Below are 20,462 nucleotides of genomic sequence, written 5' to 3'. Positions count from 1 at the left end.
CTGAAATTCAAGATAACAAGAAAATTTCAAAGTAGTTGATGTCTAAGCTGAGATCTGTAGGAAGAGTAGGAATTATAACAATGAAAGGAAGAATTGGAAAGAGTATTCCAGGCTGAGAGTGCATGTAGGGAAGGCCTAGAGAAGCATAGGATTGCAGGAAATGAAAGAAGTTCTGTATTTTTGAAAACCTTATGTTAAGGAAGTAGTATGAGATAAGCCTGAAGAGATAAACTGGGGTCGTATCACACAGGCTCTTGTGTGTCATTTTGAGGATTCTTTTGAATCTCAGTGTGGTTGGGAATATTTAAGCAATTTTAGTTGGGAAGAAACATGATCATATTTGCATATTAGAAAGAGCACCTTGGCTAGAGTGAGGAGAATGCTTTGGATGAGAGGGCTGGCTTGGAATCAAGGTGACCAGTTACAGTAATCCAGGCAAGAGATGATGTTGATCTAGACATGGAGAAAATTGGATGGTTTGGAAAGTAGAATAGACTCATCATTGTTGAATGTGGAGAAAGAGGGAGAGGAAGGAACTAAAGAAAATTGTTTACATTATTCAGTTAATAAAGCTGTCTATTTCAATAGTTATCTATTTAGAACTTAAAGCTATTATATGGTGTAAGTATGTGTTTATATTCGTGGCAAGAATGTTTATGGTGTGTTGTAGATTTTTTTCTTCTAAATTATTTGCATCTGATCCAAGTCTAAAGACCTAAGCTCCCCTAAACAGACATTACTGTTCACTTAGTGAAAGCTAGTAAATGTAGGCCTAATGCCTAGATAAATTTCTTTTATTTCTGTGAGCCTAGCCTTGTATCAGGATTTATGACGTAAATCATCTCACTTCTTCTAGTCAACATTTTTTTCTATCATAAGCATAACACTGCCTAGTAGATTCCATCCACTTTCCTAGGCTATATAAGAATATTTCTACTTTGGAATTTTCACTATAAAGCAATTCAAACCTTTTGCAGTTTTATGTTTTGTAGTGTAATGGAGGGTCTGACTAGGGTAAAAGTCATGCTAATTTTTTTTTCTTTTTTTCTGAGAAAGATTGGCGCTGAGCTAACATCTCTGCCAATCTTCCTCTATTTTATGTGGGATGCTGACACAGCATGGCTCAATGAGCGGTGCTATGTCCACACACAGCATCTGGACTTGCAAACCCCTGGCCACTGAAGCGGAATGAATGAACTTAACCGCCACACCACCGGGCCGGTCCCCAAAGTCATGCTAATTTTAGGTTCAGATTTATTTGGTCACTTTTTATCAAATGAATTTATGTCTACATGACTAACTTTTGCTATCTGAATAAAAAGCATACTTTAAAATATAGCAGTCTTTGAATTTGAAGGCCTACTTAAAAGTTCATCATTTCATCACTAAGACATGGAAAGAGAGTCATTGATCATTCTTGCAGAAGAAGTTTGGTAACTCATAATTTTGGACTTTCATATTCTTCTGCATGGACTTTGCAGAAATAATAATCTCACAACCACTATTCCCTGAGCTATTCTAGTATTTATTAAATGGATATGTGGTTGGATACAGTATTGTTAAACAAAAGTAGCTTTCAGTTTAATTTTAATTGGGATCATCCATCTACTTTTATTTTAGGAAATAAAGGAAAATTTAATATTAACATTATTCTTTAAATGTTATAGACGACATTTTTAATCTCCGTCATAAAAAAATGAGACATGATGATTTCCTTTTAATTGAAGAGAAAAATCCCTTGGCTCCAAAAAAGAAATCCTTTCTATTCTCAGTTGCCTTTAAAAATCTCAAACCTGTCAGTGAAATTGTGTAATCTAGTAATAACATGCCTAAGGCTTATTGCCTTTTCTTGAGCAACGGTATCAGCAAATGATGTGCTCTATCGATTGTAATCACATTGTTTTTACAGTTCCATTGCAAGGTTTCGAAAACTCACCAAGTAAATAAATCTGTGGATACAGACACCTCCTTTCTCTGAAAACCTAACCATTTACTTATTATTCCTTCTTGATCAGATGTTAAGGTATAATATAGACTAGTAGTATTTTGAGAACTGTAGTCTTGGCAAGGCTAAAATGTTCTCCTTGATATTCAGTATTCCATATTTAAAGAATAAAATTCTTATGTGATATTTGAGTGCCTTTAGCATTTAGAATTTAACATACAGCAAGCTGCTTGTGGGCTAGTCCAGCAAACCATTCCCTCTACAACTCAGCTGCATACGTCTAGAGCAGGCTTCCGTAAGGTTGTGTTCTAAGCTAGCTATGAGCTAATTAGATGGCAATTTGTGTCTTGAAGCTCGTGTAGAACAATATTTGGAGCATTAGATTGAGAGATTATAACTGATAAAATAATTTTCTTTTGCTACCATCCATTGGGTTTTGGCTGAGTTTCATGATAATAATAAAAACTTCCATTTATTAAGAGCTTACAGTGTATCAAGACTTTACATGCGTGATGTCCTGTCCTTATAAAAATTCTGCTGTGTAGGTATGTAGACACCATCTGTATACTTTGCATATGAGAAAGCTGAGACCAGATAGATTAAGTCACAGGTGAGGAATTTATACTCTGGTCTGTCTAACAGTAAAGCTTGGGTTCTCTCTGCTAACCAAGGGCAAACATATTTCATTTGAAAATGTCTATACATGTATAATGGAACTATTGTCTGAGATGACTTCTGAAATTTAATGCTCATAAATTGTTTAGAAATTTGGGGTCTTAGACCCCAAAATGGTAGGACACTAGTGTTCTGTTTCTTGGGACTGATGTAGTTTGTTTGCAGTAGTGCTTAATTTGTAGTAGGGGGGAGTGTGTGTATAAAATAAATAACTTGAGATTTTATTGTAGAAGTTATAGCGGTAAGCTTCCTTTGGTATTTTTGTTATTTTGTAACAAATTAGAAACAAGCCATATATTCTATTGCATTGAAACATTGACGCTAGTAAATTTGTCACTAAATTGTAACGTGTTCATATAGCAGTAGGTTTGGATTGATTGTACTGGCTGGAGCCTGTTCTTTATACTTCCGAACTTTACAGTTTATGTTTTCAGCATACATCGATGCCCTGTGTCCCCTCCGCTGCTAAGCTTCACATACTTGCTGGAAGAGTGAGTTAGTGTTGGTGATTTGGTGGCCACTCTCTATTTACTGTAAACCTGTGGCTAATTAGTGACAGGGCTGGAAGTGTTCATCTAAGATGATTCCATTGTAGCAGCTCTTTCTTTTGGGCAGCTCTCTCAGGACGAGAGCCTCGTGTCCCACTCCACCGCATCTGTCTTTTGTGCCTGATGGAGCCAGGGTTCTTCAGTGAAGCTGATCTTATTTAACCCTAATCTTTTCTGGAACTGTTTCTTCCCTCTTCTTGTCTTAAGCCAGACCTGGCTTTCTCTTTCCCATTGTTCTTGCCTTCAAAGGGAAATTATCTCCTTTTATTCCTCTGGAACCACAGGCTCTGGGCCCTTGCCTATGCTGATGTCTCATTGGGAGAGCCTTTCCTTGACTTGTTCACCAGATGAACTCCAACTCATTCTTTAAGACTTAATTTGAGTATCACCTGTCCCATGAAACCTCTGGGACCTTTCCCTCAGCAAGTGAGTAATAATGATTTTTAAAGCAATAATATTTACCAGACAAAATACTAGGCACTTTACAAGTGTTATCTAGTTACTCCTTACAACAATAAGATATAAGAGAGCTACTACTATCATCTCCGCTTTACATATGGGGGAACTGGGCTAGTAAGTGGTAGAGGTGGAATTTGAATCCTGGGCTTTCTCATTCTAAAAATTCTTTTGTTTCTTACTAGTTTACAGTTACTTCCCTGGTCACTCCCTCTTTTGCATCACTTTTGTGCTTTGCACATACCTAGTGTGATCTTTATCATAATCATTATTAGTAAGGCCCGTGTCTTGATAATCTCTTTATCCCCAGCACCCATTACCATCCTTGGTGTATAACAGGTATTCAGGAAAGGAGACATACATGAACTATTAGATGGCTAGATTCTCAGCTGGCCTGTTGTCCTACTTGGACCTCTGGTGCTCTTTGCTTAACTCACTACTACCCTCTGGACACTCTTCTTGGCCAGACTTACAGGACCCTTGCGATCAAGTGCCTTTTAGGTCTCAGTTCCCCTATCTTTCCTGTCTTGTTGAACTTAACAGCCGTGCCACCTTGGTTCCTGAGAGATGACATTCTAATGCTTTTGTTCTAGCTGTAAGTGTGGAGTTTGTGTGCTGCAGATAAATGGCTCATCACTAGGAGTGAAGAGAACAAATTCTTCCAGAAAATAGGCATCCTTGCTCAAGGTGTTTTGGCTGGGGAGCCTCAGAAGGTTAACATATAGCTCACATGAAATTTTTTGGTCTTTGCTATGACATGCATGTTTTATTATGAAAGAGAAATGAACCAGTTATTGCTAATTACACTATCTGCCAAAAATAGTGATCTTTTGTTGAACATAAGGGTCTTAGTAAAAAGGTTTATTATGACCAAGGCCTGTAGTTGTTGGGGACTGACCTTAGCTGGCAGAAACACTTTAAGATTGACAGTATGGTCCATCACTGAAATAAATACTTCTGTGTTTATATCCTTCTAGACTCCTGAAAACCACAAGTCTTGAGTAGGACATACTCAAGTTACGTGAGTGCAGTTACAACATCTTGTCTGATCCGGAACCTTTCAGAAGCAGGTGGAACTTTAGAGGATTGGCGTCAGGCTTGGTATTGGGGTTTTGGGGTTTTGCTCTAGAATGAGAGCTTCAAGGTGGAGTAAGGGTTGGGTTTTAGTGCAGTTTTTTGGCCAGGAGACTTCCACAAGGATATTCTGACTGTGTTTACATGACAGGGCACTGGCTCTCTTATACTAGGCAACTACGTTGTATGTTATATTTATAAGCTATAAAACATTGTTTCCGTCACTCAGTGAATGACTTTCAATCAATAATCCTTATTTAATGGAGGCCTGAGACAGGACACAAGATGCTAGGCTGAATAGAACATAGTTCCTGACCTGGGCAGGGGGAGCTCACAGTGAAGAGAAGTAGTTTTTGTTGTTATTTTCTGTTTTATTAAATTAATATTATTTCTACAGAAACTTGGAAACAGGAATCATGGACTTTCTTGTTGGTGTTTTGTTGTAGACTGGAGTTGTCGAGTTTGCAGAGGTCTAGCCCCAAGAGGAAAGTTGCCTGGTTACCTCTAAATTGTGCTTCTAGTATTTGAATATGATCTTGAGGGTCACAATGCCTTTTCTCATGTAAACATCTGGGTTGGAGCATTACATCACAGATTTTCTTAGCTAACTAATTAGTTTCATGGAACGTTGCTGGCGTTGGAAATCTCCTCTTTCAACACTCCTTGGCGTACAGGAAACCACTCTGACCACACATATTAGTATATTTTATTAATGCAAAATTATTAATTGATGCTTGATAAATGAAGCTAGCACATCTCTCAAATTTGCCATCAAATTCTTAATCTTGTTGATCTATTTCTAATTGGATTAATATTCCTGAGTACATATTTACCTTTATTTTTTCTGATGAGAACATTTAGGTTCTACTCTCTTAGAAAATTTCAGTTTTATAATATAACGTTATCAGCTACAGTCACATGTTATACATTGGATCCTCAGACCTTATTCATCTTGTAACTGAAAGTTTGTACCCAGCATATGAAGTGATGGATGTGTTAATTAACTCAATGGAGGGAATCCTTTCACAATGTATATGTATATCAAATTATCATGTTTACACTTTAAATATCTTATAACTTTATTTGTCAATTATACCTCAGTAAGGCTGGGGAAGAAGAGATTCCTGAGTACAAGAATACTGTTTTCTTTTAAGCCTCCTGGATGGTGCCTAGCTGTGTGTTCATGCCACAATCCTCAGAGTGGCTCTCCTTCTCTTCTAGAGTCTATTGGTGATGTCGTATTTTTTGGCTGCCTTAGCTACATGTGGGCCCACTTGCTCACTCTTCACCTGTTATTCTCTGATTTCATGAGTGGGAAGGAAGTCTTATTTCCATTTTTTTACACTACCTTTTATTCTACACTTTATTTAGCTTTTTCTTTTCTAGTCAGGGTCACTACTTCTCAGCACATCCAGCCTTCCGACTCATCCCTTCCTCCTGCTTACTGCTACCCTGTCCCCGTGGGAAGTTCTGACAGCGCTCCTCTGTTACAGGTGAAATTCAGATTGGCTGAGGTGAGTTTTGGGGCTGTAACTGATTTGGCCTGGTCTGCGGTAGGAAAGCAAAATCCCCATTATAATATTGAAAGCTCCACAGTGGACATGAGGTCAACTGCCACTTCAGTTCCTTTAAGTGTCTGTTATGCCTCAGCTGATCATTAGAAGGAGTGATTCATCTTTGTAGACTTTTAAGGCTAGAGAGAACCTCAAGACGTCCTAGTCTAGGTTTAAATACTTTCTATGGTTTTCTGCCAACTGACCTTCTACCCTCTACTTAGATACGTCTAGTGTCTGAGATAGTCTTTCCTTTTATCTTTAACAGTTCTAAGTGTGAGGAAGCCTTTATATTAGATTGAAATTGGCATGCACTCTCTCTTTGAATCACACAGAAGTCTAATTCTTTATGCCTAATCCTCTCCAGATCTATGAGGAGCGCCTTCACATTCCCTTTGAGATATTACCCCTCCTGCATGTGACCTCCTCCTTTCTTTGATGACTCTTCCTATACATCTGCCTAAGCGATTTCTGATTCTGGCTCTTTCTCACAAAATGAACACTCAGAAATTTTCACTGAGTGTCTGTTATGTACAAGGACAGGCCTGTGCTGGCGTAAAGGTCCCTGGCTTCAGGTTGCTTATAATGTACAGGGAGAAAAGACACTGGATAGCAGCAAGAAAGAACCAGGGTCTCCTGATTTTATCCAGCCTTTTTAAGCCAAACTTTCCTAGTAAAATCTCTATTCTTACCTTAAACTGTCAGTCTCAGGGCCACCTTTAAGACTGTCCCTCCAGATTACAGCTTAGTGAGAAATATTATTCAAGTTAAAGTAGAAAAAAAACCTAATAGCACACATCAGCTATTAAATATTTTTCAAAAATCTCTGAAATAATGTGAGTTTTAAATGTACTGTAAATCCTTTTATAAGACAGCACAGACTCGTTTTTCCTAACCATGTCCATAACGGGAATAGTAAACAAGTGTGGGACTCCTTTAAAATAGAGCACTATGGTCTAAAAGCTCGTCGGCCCCTCTTTAGGCTCTGTAAGCGTGTTATGAAAACAAGTTGAAAAGTGAATATACAGCCATTCAGCTTGACCTGCATAATGTCAGACAATTTGTAAGTTTTTTTCTTCACTTGAATAGAACACATTTTTGACTGAATTGAGTGACTATTGAGGTTCCTTGTAGACAGTCTTAGCAAAGAAATCTAAAAAATTGCTTTTTGGGAAGAAAATTGTAGCTAGTTATATCTCATAAAACCATTCTTGTGTTCATTTTCTTGAGGAAATTGCTGTAAGTATATCTTCCAGGGCCAATATGTAAGAGACCTTTTTATGCTTAAATAAAAGTTCAGAGATTTTCCTTATCAGAATTGTTCTATTGACTCGTCTCAGTTCTGAAAATAAAGTGAAACCTTTAGCCAAAGAGCGACTCACATGTTAGTTAAATACTGACATGATTTGAACTTACTTTATTTGTTTACATTATCTCTAATAACTATGTTGTCCCATCTTTGGAGACGCAAAGAGACACTATTACATTAGAAGCTTTTTGATTTTTTAATATATCTTTTTATATCTAAAGTCTTGTTTAACATAATTCCATGATTCTATAGAAGATCTGTTCATCCTTGTGTTTACATAAAGATATGTTAGATTTGCAATACTTAATTTTATGCCTCTTGAATATGAATGATATCACTAGCCTGCTAGATAGTAGATTTATTTTAGTAACAAATCTTTCAGGTCAATTCATAGGTGAGAAAGAAAGAAATGTGAGTAAATTCTTATTCTATTTTGGTTTTTAAGCTAGAATAGTTAGAATTCAGCCAGCCAAAATAAATTAAATTTGAAATCTAATTCTTGTCAAGGAATTTTCCATGCGGCTATTCAATCTATTGTTTTAGAATTGCTTTGGTAAGAAAGTAGAACATTACTTTGGCAAATGTAGTGGTTGGTAGGTTGGAGAGAAGAAATGAAAATCCTCCACGAGTAATAGGAACCCCTATGCTTTCTGAATGTAGCTACCAAATACTTCTAGGGCAACAGAGAAGTCAGAAACTAGAGCAAGTGAGTACTCAGAAGTCGATGTCAGTGTCAGTGATGCTATGGTAATATGATTTATTGAGAAATTGACTAAGATATTAAAGGAAATTCATCTTGAACAGAGCTAAGAAGAAGATAACTGTTTTTTGACTCACAAAAAAATCCACCTTAATAAGGGAAAATTTAATATGTAAAGATTCTGTTAAGTCTGTGGATATATATATATATATATATATGTATAGACTTGAAGGATATGGTAAACATGCTTTTAGGAGTACTGTTTATAATGAAGGAACTCAGTTATACTTTAAATAAACCTTTACCTTATGAACACTTCCTTCAGTTTCTTATAAAAAGTGCTATAAAATCAGTATTCTTAACACATGCATAAAATGATGCCTTACACATCTGACATGGGACTTTCCTACACCTGCAGAGAGAAAGCACTATTTTTCCTAAACAGAAAAGTTGCTATTTGCAGATCTGTTCTACCGCTCTGAGTCATTGATGGTTACATTTATATTTAACCTAAAATGCAAAGCATGTTCTTCCAAGGCCTGAAGTTGAATCATTTTGCAAAGTGTATACAGGTATATTCTGACTTTTCTTTTTCTTGATGCATATACTTGAAAAACAAGGTCAGGCTTTTGCAAGAGGGGCGTGTGTGTGTGTTTAGTGTCATTGGGTGCATTCTTTGTTCCCTCTGCCTGTCTGGAGGGTCCTTTCTATACACCTTTTCCAGTGCTTCCCATTATGAGTTTTGATCACAGCAGGAGAATTTTTCATACTACTTTGATGAAAGGTCATACTTATTGGGCTGACTTGTCCATCATTTCTGTCTAATAATCTTAGACTATGCTGTACACATCAGCTGGGGTAAATACAAGTACAGCATTTAGGATTTTTGCATCTATTCACAAATGATGTTGGCCTGTTAAGAACTCCTTCTCTCTTTTTGAGAACACTGCCATGGTCAGATTTTGGTTATTCTAATGGAATGAAATGAACTGGGTAGCTTTTCGTCACTCTGAAACAGTTTGTATAGGAATCATCTGTTCCCTAGAAGTAGGAAAGAATGCTGGTGGAGGACTTGCTGAGTGAAATAAGTGCTATGAATAAAAATAAAGCAGTGGAAGGGGACAGAGTGAATGGGCCTGCTCATTCAGGTGGTGCTTAGAGAAGGTCTCTCACCTGAGCAGAAACCGCCATGAAGCCAGGGAGCAAGCCATGCAGATGCCTGAGGGAAGAACAGCCTAGGCAGAGGGGGTGGAGGGCCAAAGCCGTGAGAAGGGAGAGGGTTTGGCACATTCGAGGAAGAGCAAGGAGGCTAGAGCAAGTGAGAGAATGTAAGATATGAAATGTGAAAGGTAGTGAGCGGTCAGTTTATTTGGGGCCTTATAGGCAAAATTCAACAAAACCTACATTTCTTTGTTATTTCTGTTCATCTTAAATTTTGTTCCTTAATCATGTTTTTCTTCTTTGTTTGACTTTTCATGTCGGGGGGGGGGTGTGTGTGTGTGCGTGTGTGTGTATTTTTTTCTTTTTTTTGGCTGAGGAAGATTTGCCCTGAGCTAACATCTGTTGCCAGTCTTCCTCTTTTTGTATGTAAGCTACAGCCACAGCGTGGCCACTGACAGACGAGTGGTGTAGGTCCATGCCTGGGAACTGAACCTGGGCCACCAAAGTGGAGCATGCTGAACTTAACCATTAGGCCACCAGGGCTGGCCCTCATGTAGTATATTTCTATCCTTTCTTGTTCTTTTTTTAATAAAGGTTTGAGAATATAAATTTTCTTTTAAGTACAGCTTTGCTTGCATTCTATAACGTTCACGGCCATAAGTCACATGGCCATCCCTACAAGGGAGGCTGGGAAATGGAGGATTTTTAATAAGCACATTGCTGCCCCGGACAAAATCATGATTCTGTTAGTAAGGAAGAATGGGAGAATAAATATTGGATGAACTACTAGCAATATCTTTCATAAAATCCTGTGGGCCTAGGGGATTTTCCTGCAGATTTCCATGCTATACAGATTGTTACCAAGCATTGTGAAATGGAAAGATAACCAATTTATTTTATGAAACTAGGTAGAATCTTGTATCAAAACCTGACAAAGATGGCTGAAAAGGAAAATTACAGACTGGTTTAACTTATGGGTATGACTATGAAAACTCAAAATACAAACACGTTATATTTCAGCACATTAAAAGAATCATCCATCATGATCATGCAGGGTTCACACTATAAAAGCAAGAATGCTTTCATTTTGGGAAAGCTTTTAATACCATAGAACATATCAAAAGATCCAATAAGAAAAAATCACAATAGATAAGGATTTGATAGAAATCAGCACTCATTTCTAATTAGAAAACCAGTCTTAGACAACTAAAACTAGAAAGATATTTCTTTAATGGATATCTAACTTCCTATTCTGGTTAAGTTTATTTCAGTTCAGAGGACAAAGGTATACTCCACGTATCCCCAGCCTTATCAATCTGTGACTACAAAATATACTTTTTAAATAATATATGAAATAGTATGGTACAAAACGATTTTAATGTACTCCCAGTTACTTCTGTGAGGTTCTCAAGGTGCTCTCTTGTATGTACTGCAGAACGCAGTCCTCCCTTCTTCCTCAGCTCAGATCTTTCCTTGCCACCATACAGCTGCCAAAAGCTCTTAGGTAGAATGCTGGGCCTACCTGTTCTACACTTAGTGAAAAATAACACCCACTAGTTCCTGTTTTTGCCATTTGAGTATAAAAATGAGGATGCTTCTAATATTGCCTTTGAACTTTTAGAATTAGGTAGTTTTATAAAATCAAGTTGTCTACGCCTTTCTGAAGTGTATAATATGATAATAATAAATAGACTAAGGTTTAAATTTTGAAATCACAGTGATGTATGTTTTATGCCAGTATTTTATTTTATTGTTTTGTGAGGAAGATTAGCCCTGAGCTAACATCTGCTGCCAATCCTCGTCTTTTTGCTGAGGAAGACTGGCCCTGAGCTAACATCCGTGCCTGTCTTCCTCCACTTTATATGTGGGACGCCTGCCATAGCCTGGCTTGACAAGTGGTGCATAGGTCTGCACCCGGGGTCTGAACCAGCGAACCCTGGGCCACTGAAGTGGAAGGTGCTAACTTAACCACCGCACCACTGGGCTGGCCCCCTTCCTCTTCTTTTTTTTCGCTTGAGGAACATTAGCCCTGAGCTAACATCTGTGCCAGTCTTCCTCTATTCTGTATGTGGGATGCCTCCACAGCATGGCTGAAGAGTGGAGCAGGTCTGCACCTGGGATCCGAACCCGTGAACCCAAGCTGCTGAAGCAGAGCATCTGAAACTTTAACTGTTCAGCCATGGGGCCGACCCCTACACCAGTATTTTTAAGCCTTTTTGTTTGTTTGTTTTACCACAACCCACGTTAAGAAATACATTTTATAATGTGACCAAGTACACCCACCCACACGCACAAACATTCTATACATATATCTATATAATTAAAATAAAAGGTTTCACAGAACTTACCAAGAATCTATGCAAAATACCCTGATATTAGGTATTCTATTCTACTTCATTAAAAAAAAGGTGATAGCCCACCAAACTGATTCCTCAGACTGTGCGTTTCAGCAGTTTCATGGTTCTGAGCAGAGAGGTTTATTCTTTTGATTGTTAAGTAAATAAAATTCTTGAGGTCAAGAATCCCAGTTTAAAAGATGAGAATCCATTGATTTTTAGAAATATTTCCTAATTTTGTTGTAAATATTAACTTCATGTGTAGGCAGAATGTTTTTGGTGCTAGTTGTTAGTTTTTTTCTGATTTCTAGGAGGGTAATAGGATAAGAAAGAGTGTTCTAAATGGCGATATCTTTTCTTTCCGCAGCTTTCCTGTGTGCATATAGTGTAGTGCGTCATTAACCTAAGGACCTCACCAATTGGAAGTTACAGTTTTTGCCATCAGCTCAGCTTATTTTTTTAGGTCTGGTTCTCTTCCTCAAACAGTGGAAACATCTTTCTTTCAAGTTGCTTTTGTTGCAGAATTAAGCAAATGGCTGATAGGGGCGGTGGTAAAAAATGCACAAAATGCTCCAACTGTTCATCTACGTCTCAGAAAAATGTATTTTGTGTGTGTTCCTGTCGAAAAAGTCTTTCTCCAATTTCAGTAGTGGAAATGTCACAGACATCAAGTGTTGCTAGTTCAGAATGTGCACTTTCACCGGAGAGAACAAAAGAAAAACAAACCAACAAAGATATTGCCTCTGGAAAAGACTTGGTAAATATCGAAGATTCTGCATCTGAGCACAAGTTGACATCCCATTCCCTAACCCATCCCTAGCTCCATCCATATCCCATAGGCCCTTGTCAGCTAGTTCATTGCCTTCTTAGCTATTAAGGGAACACTTCCTTCTTACGTAAGACGTGAGCAAAGTTGGTTAGTAATTTCTTTCATTATATGTCCGACCTTTGCCCATATTAATTACTTGCCAGGATTGTGAATAATTTGGAATGTTATTTTCTTCAGCTGATAAAGTATGAGATTTATGCTTGTCGTAAACATAGGGTGGTTATTATTTAAGGCAATTCCTGATTATCCAGGTGGAATATCAAATATACTTTACAAAATTGATTTGCATTAGTTGCAAACAATCTGACTAGTCGGTGGGCTGGTTTAGATGTGCTCACCTTTGTAGAGAAGAGGCAGGGTGGAAGATTGTAATTGACATAGCACAACTTTGGAGACAGAGAGCAGTAAGTTTGAGAAAAGTTAGATTCTCAGCCCTCAAAGTTCGACTTTTTCAAATTTTCTGCCTAAACTGTTGTTTCTGATTTGTATTACAGTATAGTTATTACCATATAGGCATCTCTGAGTGAGTTGTTACTACGTTATTTTCATTTGAAGCATATTTTGTGAATGTCTGGCTAGTAATTTTTAATGTATAACCTATTTGAGATGATTGTTATGTTTTGAAACAAAGGTGATTGAGAAAGCTGTGAAGGTGTCATATCATGATTTTAAAGAATCATCGGGTAAGTTGTGATGTATCTGCCATGCAGGTTGTCCTGTAGACTTGCCTGGATTCAGGAGATTAGATTGAATGACTTCGTAAGCACTCTTTTAGCCTAATGTGCCAATAAATCATATAGAGCTTAGAATTTGAAAAAGACAGTGAACTATCTTGTACACAATAAATATCATGGCACACAGTAAAGATTTGTCAGATTATCTAAATTAGAATTCTTGCTTTGTCAACAAGTATATTATATTTTAAAGTTAATTTTTTATTCCTTTTTGGCCCAAGCCCTCAAGAACCTCAAATGTAGAGAGAAAAATATCTCAACAGCAGTGGGGTCGGGGCAACTTTACAGAAGGAAAAGTTCCTCACATAAGGATGGACAATGGAGCTGCTATTCAGGTATATCGAGGGCAAACTGAAGCTACTAGAAACTTTTAGGTTTCTTCTAAGTCGATGATTAATGGCACAAATGATTTAAAATAAGTCTCTAGGGAAAAGAATGACAGAAAGGAGGAAATTTACCATTTTCAATTTTGCCAAAATCTTTATTAAACAAAATTCGGACTTATTATTTTTTGTGTTCATGGAGGGCCAAATGGACTTTAATTAAAGTGGAGGGCATTTTTGTTAGATACAGTGAGAACGTTTTGGTCTTCAGGTCTTGCCTCTTGCTGAGGGCAATTGTGGAGTCTTTGTGTAGACCTCTGCAAGACGCAGAGAGAGACCAGATGACTTGAGATGGTTTGGCTGTCCATTTCCTTGATGACTGGTAGTGAGGCCAGAATTTCCCTCATGGACCGCCTCCACTGTAGCCTGTGATTGGATGAATACGGATTATTATTCTTCCCAGGATTGTAATTATTCTGTACAAATATGAATTAAATATTAGTACCATTTTAGAAATTAAAATGTGTTGCTTTAACATCAGATTAAAGGAACCTCCACAAGAACAACTATAAGGAGAAAATTGCAGTACCGTTAAATAACTTAAAAAAATTGTTTTAAGAGCTATTTGGAAATTTACTTGAAGTGATCAGAAAAACTTCCTGAGAAATTGTGACTTGAAATATTTAAATCTCCCCCTTTAAACAAAAGCCCTGTATTTTTTAAAAATCCACAAATTTACTGAGTTTTAAATTTAGCCATAAGAACTTTTATAAAATCAAAATGTGTTCATTGTGAAAAATTAGGCAAATATAGATAGAAAAGTGAAGAAAATAAACTCATGAGCCAGATATAACCAATTTTAGCATTTATTACCTTTACTTCATTTTTCTATGCATACGTCTTATCCTATTTTTTATTTTAATTTTTTCCTGTTTTAAATTATGAAATATTTCAAATATATACATAGTTTTAAGAAGTAACCTTAACTGGTATAGTTGAGGTTTCCCTTCCCCCAGTAAATGGACAGGCTTATTTTAAAGACTTTAAATATTCCAGAAGAGTATTAAAAAAGAAGTTACAATCATCCACAATTCTACTACCCAATGATAACTACTTTTAATATTTAAATGAACATCTTTCCAGACATCAGTGTAATCGCCCCCACATGCACACGTTTTCACAGTGGAATCACACGTGTGTGCTTTCACACTCTACACTGTGTCATGGACTTCTATGTCAATAAAAATAGATCTACATTACCATTTTAATAGCATCCTCTTAAAATTATTAAACAAGAAGTCATTTTCTCCTTATTTTCACCACTATGTAATGAAGTCAAATCAGTTGATTGAAGAAAAAGATTAGTTTATAAAAAGCTAGTTGGCAATTGGGCTATTCCTCTACCCACTCCTCATTTTAAAAATCCTATTTAAACACTATTAAAATGCTGTGTCCAAGTTGTGGTTCTGTATGTTTAGAGAGAAAATGAGAGTTCAGTTTGTAAAGGACAAGAAAAATTGGAGAAATGGTTATGGAGTTGAGATTATTTTGTTCTGTGGGGAAAAAAAGGGTAAATGACATTTAAATTGAAATTTAATTCATTTTACATAACATGTGGTTGGGAGTTGCATGTAAGAATAATAAAAATAAAATGTTTTTTCTTATTTTAATTATTTTTGTTTCTGTTTTGATTCTCACTGTTAAGTGGTAGGGGGGAAGAGGGAGGAGCCAAAGTAAGTATAAGTCATCAGAAAGCAGTGTCTTGGGGACAGTCACCTGGGCTGATGTGCCCTGTGTGAGTCTAAGAGTTGCCATTCACCACATTCAAGACCCTAAGTCCAGAGCTCCTCCTCCAGGGTTCGAATCCCATACCCAGTCTGTCACTTCTCTCAAATGTGTGTATATATAGAAGATTCCTGAGGCTGGCTTGCTGACTGGATTTATTGATTATTCATTCATTTATCAGTTCACTCATTCATTCCACATTTGCACTGTTATTCCTTTGGAATGCCTTTCTTGCCTTGCTTGGATTATAGAAACAAATTCTCAATTTTTTTGCCTTTGTTCCCTCACATGCCAATCTTAACCACTTGGCCACGTGGCCAGCCCCTCCTCACATGCCAATCTTAGAAGCCACCTCTTTTGTAATGTTTTGCTTATTCTCCCAGTATTTTAGCTCCGGTCTCTGGTCCCATTGCCATTTTGCACTTTTTTTTTTAACTTAAGACTTTATTATTTAAGTAATAAATTCATCTCTTGAGTAGATTATAAATTTGGGGAAAATAAGAATTGTGTTTTATTCATCTTTGTAACCCCCAAAGTATATATCACAAGGAGATATCTAAGGAAAATCTAACATGTTGAAGCTGAATGCTTCCTTTTTTCTTTTCTTTTTTCTTTCTTCCTTTCTTTCTTTCTTTCGTCACCTTCCCCTCCCCTCCTCTCCCTCCCTCCCACCCCTTCTCTCTCTCTTTCCCTTCCCTTCTTTCTTTCCTTCTCTCCGCCTCTTCCTTCCTTCTTTCCTTCCCTCCTTCCTTCCCTTCCCTTCCTCCTTCCTTTCTCCTTTCCCCTCCCTCCTTCCCTCTCTTCCATCCTTCCTCCTCCCTTTCCCCCCATGCACTCAGCACAAATATTTTCCCTACGAGGTTTCAGGATAAGCTTTTTAAAAGATACAAAAGAAACAGCTTCTTAAGGAGCTTCTAGACCATCTTTGAAGAAAAAAATGAGCCAAAACTTTTGTAAGCAAGAATGTGATAATAGTGTTTCAGGACTAATACATACATCCTGAAGGAAGTCAAAATAAAGGAACGATGACTATGGCGCAGAGTTAGGCAGGGAAGCCCTTCATGGAGGAAGAAAGTAGGTAGTTGGGCGTTGAGTCTTCTTTTATGAAAATAAGAAAGGCAAGCAGTAGGCAAGCAGTAGGAACTATGAAGACTAGCAGCTGGCTTACCTGTTGCATGCTGAAGGAGGGAAAGAGGAGCATGTCTAGGGAAGGCTCTGGCTGGCTGACCCAGCGGAGGTGTCACCTAGTGGCATTACCTCAGCTGTTCTCTCATGTTCTAGTCCCCAGCATGGCGGCCCCAGAAACTCTTGTTAATGCCCTGGAGTTGATTTGGATCAGGCACTCTGACTGCCCCCGACCAAATTCACAGGAAATAAAAGTGTAAATGAGTTACCTGTTTGTTGTTTTACAATGTGAACCAGAAAGCTGGTGTTGGCAAGACCAGTGCGTTCTATCTTTGTAAGCAGAAGGTAAATGATAAGTGGAAGGATTCTTGGTCTGAGTAGTATTACTGTGGATGGTTTTTATTGTCTTCTTCGTGCTGGTTTGTACTAAAATTTCTGTCACATACTCCTTTTCCTAAACAAGAGGAATAAAACAACAAAATTTATTTTCAATAGAAACAACGAAGATAAAGAAAAAGTGTTACTTGGGAAACAAGAAAACAGTTTGTTCAATGGTTAATATGTGTTGATTTTATAATATAGCTCTCAGAGTTTTGGGACAAGTCTTTGGGTGAATGTATTTTATACATGCAAACTATATGTAGTAATATTCCATTCCTCCTTTTCCCTATAAAGATATTTCATTAATATTGTAGTTTGTAAGAGATTCATTTTTATACTTTTGAGGTTTTCCACATTTCCCCATTAGGATTTTTATGGTTTTCCTCAAAAGGACATTTAATGAAATCATCAAAACTTATTTTGGCTTAATTAAGATGTGTTTATTAATATTAAAGCAAATATATAATGTTTTCTATTTGATTTTACCCTGGAGTAGAGTCTCTCTTCCCTTGAGTTGATATCTGTCAGTATCATGTGTTCATTTTTAATACCTGGTGAATGGCAGAGAGAGACAAAGGATCTCTTGTTTGTTATCTAGGAAATCTATACCTTTGGAAGAATATTGGGACAAGGGAGCTTTGGATTGGTCATTGAAGCTACGGACAAGGAAACAGAAACTAAGTGGGCTATTAAAAAAGTGAACAAAGAGAAGGTAAGGCTTCTCAGAGTCATCAGACTGAGGGCCCAGTGCCAGTGCAGGGTGGGGAGGCAGGGGAGTGTGTGTCATCAGCACAGCTGACCTGAAGGCCAGGCCCTGGGCTGCTCCCCTGAGAAGTTTGGGCATTTCTCTAGCCTTCTGGGAAGGGACCAGTCCTTAAACTCAAGTAGACAAGTGCTATGTGGAAAAAACGCATGAAAGGATTAACATAACCAATATAAGCAAATCTAGGTCAAATTTACCGGAGTGAGTTGAAGGTAATCGCTGATGGTCAGTACATGTAGCTGTAGGGCTGTGGGCTAGAGATGTCCCAGCTGGAAATGCATCCCAGGATCTCTCCTGATGTGGTTCTGATAGACTTTTCTCTCATCCTCTCCTTTCCTTTGAGTCCCTATTTTCTCATTGTTAGCTAGTTCTCTGTTCATTCATCCTATCTGCTCTTTCAGTTTGGACCACTTTTCCCCCAACTGTCTACCATATTGTTTACTTGTATCGACTGTTTTCCTCAGCGAATTTCTCCAGGATTGGAGAATGTGACTGGGCTTCTCTTTAGGGGGGAATCTACATCCTCAGGCTTTACACCTACTCATTTCATCAGCTTTTAAAAAATTTCTGTGCCTGGGGAAAAAAAACCAACATTATGGTGTTTTTGCATTGGATTTGTGATGATAACTGTTACATTTGCAAAATAAAATAATAGGTTTTATATATTCTTTAAAATAAATTATAGCAAATTACATACCATTTCTCCCTAAAGTTTAATAGAGTAACATATAAATCTTAATAAGGGGAGATCCAGAGCCTTACTAGAAATCTTAGAATTCTAGAACTACACTGCTACACGGGATATTATTTCCTTTGCCTCTTTGTTGTCTGGTAGTTTTAGGGATTAGAGTTTAGGATTAATAGTCAGGATACCTGTTTGCAACCTTAGAATTCATAATTTTGCACTGACATATTGATGCTGAGAGTTTACAGGACACTAAGATAGTGAAATAAAATTGTATAGCCAATATATGAATTGGACAGTATAGTACCACATTATATACAGGTCAAGCCATTGGGAAAAATTGAGATGGATCTTAGGAGAAATTGTGGTAACTTTCCATATCCAGTCTAGATAGGAACTCACGCCTTGCACTCACTATTTCTCTTGACCCTGTAGGATAACCTTAAAATGTGCCTTTATCCTCATGGGTGGGGCATAGTGAGTGGGCACTTTCCTGCTCACTCCTAAGATGGTATTGGTTGTTGGAAGCAGGGATGACTCAAGGTAAAATTTTAACCAGGCAAACTTTGCCTTACGATCAATCCCTTTCCAGTCCTTTAAGAAGTATTATGTAGTCTCCCAAACTTGGGGTGGGTGGGGGAGGAGAGAAGGATAAGACCTTTGTTATCCCTTTCAGGGATATTTTTATGTGGATGAACACATTGCTTGTCCTCAAATAATGATGGTAATTTAGATATCAATGATGGTTGATGGGTAATGATTGGGGTAGTGGCAGTTGTGGTGAGGGTAGAGAAAGCCCTTCTAGAATTTCTTAGATGACACTGTAGGAAATCCATTACTTAGACCTGATTGAAGGGCTTGTGCTCCCCGTGGTGTTCCTGCCTTTACCTTTTGCTGTCAGGATGGTTAAGGGTTACATGCAAGGAGATGAAGTTGGAGTTAGGTTCCTCTGAAGGTGAGATCTCTCTCTCTCTCTGTGTGAAGTTTTGAAGTTGGGGCACTAGGAAGTGATATAATGCAGGGCTTAGTATAGAATCTCACTGACTATTGTTTCTTTTGATATATAAATACAATCAAAACAAAATAAAAGAAAAACTGTTTTTATCTTCCCCAATCTACTTTTTCTGGAAAGTAGATTTTGTTTTTATTATACTAATATCAAAGGATCAACATGATTTTGAAGGAAATACCAAAAAGCATATTAAAAATTGGAATAATTTTGTGAGGAGACAGAGACCATGTAGTAGCTAATTTATAGAAACAGATATGGTTTGAGGCCAAATTATATATAACCTAAACTTGGACAAAGGAAAGAAGGGGCATAAATTTAATCTTGTCGTGGTAATAAGTTGCATGTTCTGTTTTGAAAAAGAAACTTCTCAAGAAAATACAGGAAAAATATAAATTGACTGTAACTTTTATATGGAGGTATGTGGTAGTTACATTCATATGTGAAATTTATGTCTCCTCATTATTTAAGGCTGGAAGCTCTGCCGTGAAGTTACTTGAACGGGAGGTGAACATTCTAAAAAGTGTGAAACATGAACATATCATACATCTGGAACAAGTCTTTGAGACGCCTAAGGTAAGACTTGATCAGGTGCTGCGTTTTGAAAATTATTATTACAAAATGAACATCATTTCCTTCTGAAGTAGTCCCTTTGGGGCACAGTTGCTCATGTCCTCAGCATGAGTCCGTTACTGAAGATTGATGAGAGCATTCTGGAGGACTTTTATTATTGATTGTATAATTAGGTATCTGATGATTAGATTGATGTCTTTAGTGATATTTCTGGGTGGCATGTTGAAAGCAAATGTTTGAAGTTGAAACAACTTCATACACAACCAAATAGTGTTTAGAGCTTACGTAGAGGTGGCTTTCCTTTTGCTTTGGTCCTTGGTTTCTCCATTGGAGTCTCTTGGCATATTGTCCTAATTTTGCAAGGTTAGCTCTCTAATAAAGTTGGCAAGGGTATATGTGGCACTATGTAGAAGATATTTTGTCGTCTGTGTCTTACCCACATGTTTAATCTTCCTTCTTCCCTAGATGTTATCATTCTTCCCTTTAAATGCCTGTAAT

General features: G+C 37.5%; 1 protein-coding gene across 13 annotated transcripts in view; it reads left to right on the top strand.

Annotated features, from left to right (window-relative positions):
- Positions 1 to 20,462, top strand: part of STK33 (serine/threonine kinase 33) — a 121,292-nt gene that overhangs the window by 51,038 nt on the left and 49,792 nt on the right. For 4 of the 13 annotated variants that reach the window (XM_014844230.3, XM_070491018.1, XM_014844231.3 and 1 more), the window contains 4 exons: positions 12,125 to 12,514; positions 13,542 to 13,655; positions 17,533 to 17,646; positions 19,863 to 19,967. In XM_014844230.3, the coding sequence (XP_014699716.1) occupies positions 12,290 to 12,514; positions 13,542 to 13,655; positions 17,533 to 17,646; positions 19,863 to 19,967 (558 nt within the window). In that variant the 5' untranslated portion in view covers positions 12,125 to 12,289. Of the gene's footprint in view, positions 1 to 4,601; positions 4,695 to 12,124; positions 12,515 to 13,541; positions 13,656 to 17,532; positions 17,647 to 19,862; positions 19,968 to 20,462 lie in introns of those variants that run through there. The other 9 variants (XM_044752633.2, XM_044752634.2, XM_044752635.2 and 6 more) reach the window with 6 other exon arrangements.

This window comes from Equus asinus, chromosome 20, assembly GCF_041296235.1.
Source record: "Equus asinus isolate D_3611 breed Donkey chromosome 20, EquAss-T2T_v2, whole genome shotgun sequence".
NCBI lineage: Eukaryota > Metazoa > Chordata > Mammalia > Perissodactyla > Equidae > Equus > Equus asinus.
Note: the sequence above shows the minus strand (reverse complement) of the source record. Positions and strands in the feature narration are given on the sequence as shown.